At 26.7% G+C, this 9,352-nt stretch overlaps 1 protein-coding gene across 1 annotated transcript; it reads right to left on the reverse strand.

Moving 5' to 3' along the window:
- Positions 1 to 183: 183 nt before the first annotated feature.
- On the reverse strand, positions 184 to 8,945 carry LOC132944823 (short/branched chain specific acyl-CoA dehydrogenase, mitochondrial). Its single transcript, XM_061014342.1, has 9 exons — positions 8,754 to 8,945; positions 5,829 to 5,961; positions 5,357 to 5,457; positions 5,023 to 5,229; positions 1,689 to 1,859; positions 1,330 to 1,455; positions 1,064 to 1,246; positions 847 to 982; positions 184 to 700 (listed from the first exon to the last, which is right to left on the reverse strand). The coding sequence occupies exons 1-9, from the start codon at positions 8,784 to 8,786 to the stop codon at positions 522 to 524; spliced, it is 1,269 nt and encodes a 422-aa protein (XP_060870325.1). The 5' UTR covers positions 8,787 to 8,945; the 3' UTR covers positions 184 to 521.
- Between the last annotated feature and the right edge of the window lie 407 nt (positions 8,946 to 9,352).

Consider the following 9,352-nt stretch of genomic DNA (forward strand, 5'->3'; position numbering starts at 1 on the left):
ATAATATAAGAGTGAATTCACCCATTATCAAACTTGAAGTTTCTAACCTTTCTCTCTATGTTGGTTTTCTGGATATTTTAATTTTTATGCAACCTATAATGTGTTTTTATATTGTAATAATTTATACGGTCTGCTGAATGTAAATTTACCATGTTGCGCATAGGTCAGAGAGAGAAAACAAACTATGTGCTGACATCCTCTTAAGTAATTTTATTTTATCAGATAAATGTTAATACAAATTTGAAAAATATGATTATGAATAGAATTATTTTTAAATTAAAAAAAAAAATGCCAAACTTTTATCTTATATTTAAAGTGGTACAATTAATCTAGAATTCACATTGTTTAATATATTTATTTAAATTTTTCTGTATTGATCTTTTTGTGAACAGTTACATTTTATACTTTATAACTCAATCCTCTTAAATATTAAAATGAAAATATTATTTAATATATTTCAGTTACAACATTTTATTTTACATTTGCTTACAAAATAATTTATAAAGTATGTAAAATAATGATCATTGTTCATATTCTTTTTTAATGAACTTGGCAATAGTGCTAAGCTGCATATTTGTTGTTCCTTCATATATTGGCCCAACCTTACAATCTCTATAAAATTTTTCCTGAGGATAATCTGTAGTAAAACCGACTCCACCCATCCAGTCAATGCATACAGATGTAACTTTACCGGCAACTTCTACAAATGTACAACAATAACATAAAAATATGGAAATTAATTTTTAAATGTTAAATGATTTAGTTTGATAGTTTCTACATTGATTATTTCTGACAATTAGTAAGTCACATAAATAACATAGTTGTATTTTTTCTTTGACATTTTACCTGAAGCGTAATATTTAGCCATTGCTGCTTCTTTAATAAATGGTAAACCAGCATCTACTAATCTTGCAGTATTGTACACTATTAACCTAGCTGTTTCAACTTCAGTCACTGCTCGAGCAATTTGATGTTGCATAGACTATAAGTAATGATAAGTTTGTATTAAATAACAAATATATTATAATGTAATTTAAAATCAATTAAATATATTTAAACTTACTTGGAAATCAAAAATACTAGAACCAAATTGTTTTCTTTCCAATGTATATGGAATCGTGTGGTCCAAACACCCTTGTGCTATACCCACCATTTGTGCTCCAATTCCTATTCTTCCTTCATTCAGGAAAGTTATTGCTATTTTATAACCTTCACCAATTTTGCCAACAATATTATCTTTATGTACCTACATAAACATACATTTAGTTGATAATCTAATCATGGAAATTTGATGCCTGGTAGTAATTGTATATAACTGTATTTTTATACTTTGACATTATCAAAATGAAGAACACATGTGCCAGAAGCTCTCATGCCTAGCTTATCTTCTTTCTTAGCAACTGAAAATCCTTCTTGTTCTCGTTCTACAATAAAGCATGTAACACCTTTATGGCCCTATAATAATATTAATATATAGTTATTTCAATTGCAGAATATTCTACTAAACTTTCCAATAGGAATTCAAATTTGGTACCTACTTTCTAAAATAAAAGTTACATAGGTAAATAGGTAATACTATAATAGTTCAAATAGTTGGCACGTTGAAGTACATACCTACCTTTATAGATTACATACTTATAATGATTATATAGATATATTATTATTAACTCTAAAGTATACATTTTTACCTTCGAAGGATCAGTGTTGGCAAAAACATAAAAAATTCCTGCTATATCAGAATTTGAGATCCACATCTTTGTTCCATTTATATAGTAGTGGTCTCCATCTTTTTTTGCTGTGGTTTTTAAAGCAAACGCATCTGATCCCGATGAAGGCTCTGATAAACAAAAACTGCTAACCTAAAAACAATTTTTTTTAAAATATATTTACCACCTATTTATTTTACTATTATATTTTATCTATTAAATATTAATGTAGGATGTGAGTATTTGTGTTGAATTTTTCTCCAGGAAGCAAAAATAAGTCGATAAATTATAATAATTTGAATGTCCTTGCAGACTGCACTGGTTTGTGATCCACTGATCATAATTATATAACGGAACGTAAGAGTGTAAGACTCGTTTTTTCTATAACTTTCAAAATACTTTTTTACATAATATTAAGACAAACAAACAAAACTGTTGGTGGGAATTTTTTTAAAAAAAATACGTTTTTTAATGACGCAACATCTATTTTTATTTTCAATAAACAAGAAACAGCTAGACTAATTTTTGAAGTATTTCTACAATACTAATTCGAACGAGTACTTTTTACCTAATTATAGTCATAAGTAATTCAGTATATATTTGAGACTTGAGAGGATTGGTCAGTGGTACAAGTGTACGCCATAGTTGTAGTGACGTAAATGAGTTTATAAGCCTTAAGGAGTAGGAGTTATGAGGTGTAGTGAAGTACCCCGATAAACGTACCTATATATAGCTGATCTACTACTTTGTCCATTTATGATCTATATTCTATAATATTATAAATAATATAAACTCGTTTCTGCAAAAATAATGTATTTTTGGCATGATGTAGAGAAGATACCTATACGGCTAGACCTATTAAACAGTGGCGTATATTAGATGATAATCGGTCAAAATATCAAACGTTAAAAATATCGAATTTTAAAAAAGTTGTATTATCTCTTCTCGATGAGTTATATAATAAAGTTTTATAAAAAATTCTAAATTTTCAACTCATAAATTAAGGCCTTCAAAAGTCTTAGTTGAGCGTGAAAATTCAAGGTATTATTATTTTTTAGTGACTCCATCCTGAGTTGTTGGTGTAAATCGTGAAGTAGAATTTGGAAATAATATTATTTGGATTTTTGAGGGTTGTTTTTATTTTCCGTCTAAAAGTAGCGGGTGGCTTGTAAACTTCCTAACTATTATAAGTATTAGCGGCAGTCGACTGTAAAAACCTTGGGTGATTTGTAAATTTTTTTGCCTCTATATACTTAAGAACTTTGTTTTTTTCCTCAATCAATTTCTTGGCAACTGCGTGATTTTTTTACGGAATTTAATCATCAATAATGAATGTGTTACAGACTACTTACAGTAGGTAGTTAAATGGTTAAAATTGTTCCAACTTCCAAGTCACCCTCACAAAATCTGTGTATATCTTTTTATTTTCTAAAAAAAAAATTGTTATGCCTGCAATTTTATATGTTATTATTTGAGCTAATTTTATTAGAAAATATTTTAGCTCATTTTTATTAAAAATTCAGTATCATTTACTAATCTACGTAATTGTATTATTTTACATTCTAACACTATATAATTTTATTGATGAAAACTTTTCTAAATTTTTAAGATTGGATATTTTGTTCTAGATTCATATTATATAAAATAGGGGTTTAACCACTCCCCCCCCCCAAAAAAAAAACTCCTGGCCTATAGTAGTTAGTATAGGGACTAGGCCGTAGTCATGAAAAAAAAATATGTGTCTTTTTATAAAAGTACCTATATTTGAAAACCCAATAGGTACGTGATGGGTACGTGGCTACGTCAATACAAGCACATTAGGTATATATTATACATATGATATTATGATCGTAGTTTTTCTTATATACCACTCTCAAAGCAATATTTTTCCATTTATTAATATTTGTTACTTAATATCAGAGGATATGAAAAAATAATAAAATTGTTTGAGGGCACTTTATACATTATAAATTTATAACTTATAAGGTTTACATTCTACGATGTCGGATGTACTATGCCTTGCTTATTATATTGATACGTATAGCACACTGTCTAGGTAGCAGCTGCAGTCACCAGATACAGCTAGGGCAGGACTGCGAGCTGACGACGAGTTAATAAAATATAATATGTATCTATTTAACATTTTTATTTTTAAGTTTTTTATTCTGTGCCTTGTGGACATTGAGTATGAACGGAAATCACAAGGTAGTAAGGTAATAAGTACGGTTAACTATGAAACGACTTAATCTTACTAATACGTCATTGTTTGATAACAGTAGGTCAAAAATCATTAAAATAACTGTTAATAATCACCTTGAGGTCAATATATCTATAATCAATCACTATAAATTATAATGGTGTTCATTTGTAAAATGAATAATCAACTGATATTTCAGTGCTGCACTGCTGTATCTACTTACCTACTAATTGTACACTTTTCCTATATTATAAATATTATAATAATTGCCAATTAGATTTAAAGAATTACCTATTACCATAATAAAAATGATCCTTTTTACTGTTTTGGTGGCCTTGAAATATAGACCTCTACCTAATATGAATTATATTTATTATATTATGCCTGTGATAGTGTGATTTATAATCACTCTGTATAATATTGGGCTGAGACATTAGTACTTTCAAAGATAGTTATTACTTTATGACTGAGTTTATGTACTATACCTCTACCTACTGAATTAAATTTAATGTGTATAATATTGACTATTGAGTTTAGTCTATAATAAATAGGTATACCAAACAGGTATTTATTAAAGATTCATGTACAATAGGTTACATATAGGCGTTAGTCATGCACAGACCTAGCATGATGGGGAGGGGGGGCATAATTGTTCGTCAATCTTTAATTTTAAAGATAATTTATATAAATTTCATGATTTAAGGTATAAATTTGCCTGATATTTGCAATATTCATACTACATTTAGAGCAAACAAATTTAGCCCGCAGGAAGGGTACCTCCACATACCACCCCTTCAAGGTAATATGCATTAATTAAACTTCATGATTTTCTTGGGGGCTAACAAATATGGGCAGGTATAGTGTATAATCATAATTTAATAATTAATATGATTGTACGATATTGTACCTACCTATTATTTACGTACTAGCTGTTATTAAGTTATTTACTAGTTACAACAAATTAAATAAAGTTTTGTTATGAGTACCTACTAAAATATATAGTGCTACTTGTAGCCTATTATAACTAGGTAACTCGTACCTATTAGTTTGTGATTACTGATTAGGTATCTTTTTATTTCAGTTAACCCCACTAAAATTAAAATTACACTATATACTTACGGTGTCTTGTGCTAACCGAGGTAAATACTTTTCTTTTTGTTCTTTATTACCAATTTTTGACATAACATTATTTCCTAGAGTATTCTGTAAATCAACTAATACTGAAACCGAGGGATCAACTTTGGCTATTTCTTCCACTGTTAAAGTGCTAGACATAAATGACGATCCAGATCCACCATATTCTGCATCTACTTCAATACCCATAAACTGTAACATTTTACGAACAAATTGGTACGTAAGCATAATTTATTATTATAATACAAGAATATTAACTATTTATTTATTATGATCAGTAGATATTTAGAGGAATACTATATAGGTAGAATATATTTACGCCATTTTCAAATAATTTTTTCACAAGTTCATCGTCAATTTTATGTTCTTTATCCATTTTCTTTATTAATGGTGCAATTTGATCTTGAGAAAATTTCCTAACTGTAATCAAATAAAAGCAATTAAGGTATAATATATAGTCGTATATATACCTAGTTATGTAGTGTTTGTATACGTAAATTTGATTCTGTTTGAATTCTAATAATTAAATTCAATAAATATATTTATAATATTTAATATATTTTGGTAAATATAGATTAATATAGCAAATAAAATGACATATTATACTATATTATAGTTTACGTAAACATAGGTAGATATTTGTAATTGTAAATATAATATTTAATCTAAAATTGTTATGAATATTAATTTATCTACCTATATAATATGTAGGTATTTCACTATTTCCGTAGTAAGTTATTTGTATGAGTACCAACTACAAAAATACAAAATATATTAAAGTAATAACATACCCGTTTCCTTAAAAAACTGTTCATCTTCGCTCAAAATAGATAACGGACTCGGAGCATTTGTATGATTTCTTCTCAATTTATAGTTATTACTACAACTGGTAAAATTGTTGATTCCATTGACAAACAAACCTGCCTAAAAAGTTAAAATTATATACATTTTTGTTCAGATAACAATAATAATTAATTGTAACCCATTGTAAAAGTATCAGTATGCATGCCTCATGGTGTAATTGTGTACATAGGTACCTAATCTGCCCGATTAACCAATGGCAACCAATAACAAATACATACTATTTCTATTACTTATTTCTCCTATAACCAATAGCAACTATTTATTAACAAACATTTCCATCGTAATTCTCAAAATCCCTGTTTGAGCACCTCCTTGGGCTCCTATTGGTCGTAGCGTTATGTTTTGTAGCATAGCCTATAGCCTTTCTCGATAAATGGACAACACAAAAATAATTTTTCAATTCGAACCCGTATAGTTCCTGCAGAGATTAGCGCCTTCAAACAAATAAACTCTTCAGCCTTATCATATTAAAGTATAGATATAACTCTATAAGATAAGTTTTAAATTATTTCTAATAAAACCTATTGACTAATAATAATTATGATTTTTACTGGGGCGCGATGAATGTACTGATTTTATAATTATTTGTGGTTTCTTTTTCGGTTTATTATACTTCTTTTGGGACAGTGAAAATGCATTGATTTGAAATTGGATCTAGCTAGTTAGGACTTTTAAAAAGACAAAAAAAAATGTTAAAAAAAACAGTTATTGATGAAATCTATTTGGGTTTTCTTATATTAACTCGGAAACAAATAAATATATAGAATATAGAATATAGATAGGTACTTTAAATTTTCACCAAATGTTTATTTGGCAATTTTCCATACAAGGTAAATCTTTTTGAGGTATTTATAGACATGAGAAAGTTAGATTTTTTTAGATTTTTTTGAATTATTGTCGATAAATAATTTTTTGCCGTCATAAACTTGAAAATGTAATACATGATTCATCATAAGTTATTATTAGTGTAATTAAAAATACATGTTGAGCGTAAATCCATAATATTTTTTTTAAGTGTACGAATGAACATTATATATACCCTATCAGTACATATATAAAATCACAATTTGTAACTCAAAATCACAATAATTTGCATATTTTTTTGAGTTAAAAATTTGTAAAAAATTCTTTTTATATTTTAGATTTAAAAATTGAATACAAGATTCCTCATAAGATATTCTAACTTAAAGTTTTCCGGAAAGTAAAATTAATTTTTTATAAGCGTTTGAAGTTAAAGTTAAACGACATTAGATAATATAATAATATAATATAATAAACCAACGATTTTCTTAACTTATTGTAATTATTCAAACGTCAATAACCGTCAATATCTGGAATATTTATCAAATGATTATTTTATTTTTTCCTATACTTTATAGCATTTTAAAAATACTTAGACTCTTTTTGAGCTATTTATAGAAATTTTACATTTAAAATTTTTTTTAGTTTTTCCTATAAACATGGATAAAAAATGTTTGCTTGCAAAAAACCTTGATTTTTTAAAGTTAATTTTTAGGTACAATTTATGCGTAGATTGATGAATTTTATATTTTTGTATTTCAAAAGTATTAAAATGATAGCCCACATGACACATTTTTATATGCAACTATTTATAATTATAATTTATATTTTGTGTAGTGTGTGGCGTATATATATTTTATAAAGTCATTTTAATTGAAAAATTAGTCAGTAGTTCGCTAATAAAGTATAAATGTATAATCTCTTATAATAGGTAACTTTTTTTATCACACGTAGAACGTAGGTATAATATTATTCTAACCTAACTTTTTTCAGTCATTGTTTGCCATGGCAGATGGCAGAATAATGTTTGTATATTTATTTTATTGATGTAATGTTTGAGTATATAACTCAGTATTTTATACCCACAATTTCGTGACCAAATATACGCTTTGCGCAGGTCCGTCGTTGGATATTCTTCGCCCTAAAGCAAGGTTATACGTTATAGGTATTTTGTCACTTCTTTAAAAAAATGTATCCTGACATCCTGTCCTAAAGCAGCGCATAACTTGCTTATATCTCAGCGGCTCAGCAACAGTTATACTATTAGGTCATTAGGATATATTATATTATGTACACAGCTGTGTCTGCAGTAAATAATATAATATTGCTTATACTTTATAGTGTTCTAGTACATGCTACTATTGTACTATTTTTTATAGGTACTCTATCATGTACCTACCTATAGGTGTTTTATAGGTACTACGTTCTGGTCCTACATACCTACTATCTAATCAAAATTTCAAAACTTAAATGATAATTATCGTAATTATGTATTTTTAAATTTATATTTAATAAATCTTTTGATATTTTTATGAAGACTTTCAGATGACTGCATAATGTAGAAGCTAGAGAATATATGCGCCAACAGACAACAATGATTATTAATTATAGCAGTAGGTTACTATTATAATAACAGAGCCATACGTCATATTACTATTATAAAGAACCTAGGTACAATTAGTATAAGAATGACGTACAAAATACCAATAATATGAATTATTCTACAATAAGTTTAAATAATCTAATTGAGTATATATAGAGTAGAATATTATTTATTATTATAAATAATTTTTTGTAATTAATAATTTAATTTTGGTTTACATAAATAAATTACTAAACATTAATAACAATTATTTATGACATGCATTTTAGATTATTTTTGTAATAAACTATCTTATAAATAATTGCTAATCTAGAATAAATATATTTAAGTTTAAATGGTTTTTAATTTCATCGTTTAAATATTGTGTACATTTATTATACAATATTTATATAAGTCGCCTATTATATTATATTATATTCAATAATTGAACAATGCAATATATACATACCTTTAATTGACTTCTAAATATTATTGATCTCATGATGGTTTTATAGAAAAAAATTTAAATTGTAATTTAACAATATTAAAAATAAATCTATTACAATTAAGTTCATACACCTACGTCTAAGGTCTAACACGTCTGACGTAAATAAACTGTATAGTGTATAGTTGTGTTCAGTACTTCAGTCGATGAATACCTGTACACGATATAATATGTTATTCCTACTATACCTATTATACAAACAAATACTTTTGATTGGACAAGCCCAAAGATGTTTCACATTCTATAATCTTTTATCAGGTATACCGGTTTAAAGTATGACGTCACACAAGAATAAAATATGTTTATGTATATAATATTATATATTATATTATATGATATAACCGATACAAGTGTAGGTACTACTTTCAATGTACGTACTACGTAGGTATACTAAATTGATATTAATTTATACGCGTATTTGAGCAATGTAATAATACGATTATTATATTTATATATATGATAAGTTTAAACTATAATAGTTAGTAGTATCTATCTAAAAAAAAGTATAGGTCATACTAATATAACAAATTTTTTACTACAGGTTACAGGTATATTAAACTATA

This window comes from Metopolophium dirhodum, chromosome 5, assembly GCF_019925205.1.
Source record: "Metopolophium dirhodum isolate CAU chromosome 5, ASM1992520v1, whole genome shotgun sequence".
NCBI classification, from domain to species: Eukaryota; Metazoa; Arthropoda; class Insecta; order Hemiptera; family Aphididae; genus Metopolophium; species Metopolophium dirhodum.

Bases quoted from the DNA above. Each gene is read 5' to 3' on its own strand.
- LOC132944823 (XM_061014342.1), bottom strand. From the start codon at position 8,786: ATGAGATCAATAATATTTAGAAGTCAATTAAAG. The intron at 5,962-8,753 runs GTATGTATATAT...TTAACTTTTTAG, and splicing joins TATTTAGAAGTCAATTAAAG to GCAGGTTTGTTTGTCAATGG. The intron at 983-1,063 runs GTAAGTTTAAAT...CATTACTTATAG, and splicing joins CTAGTATTTTTGATTTCCAA to TCTATGCAACATCAAATTGC.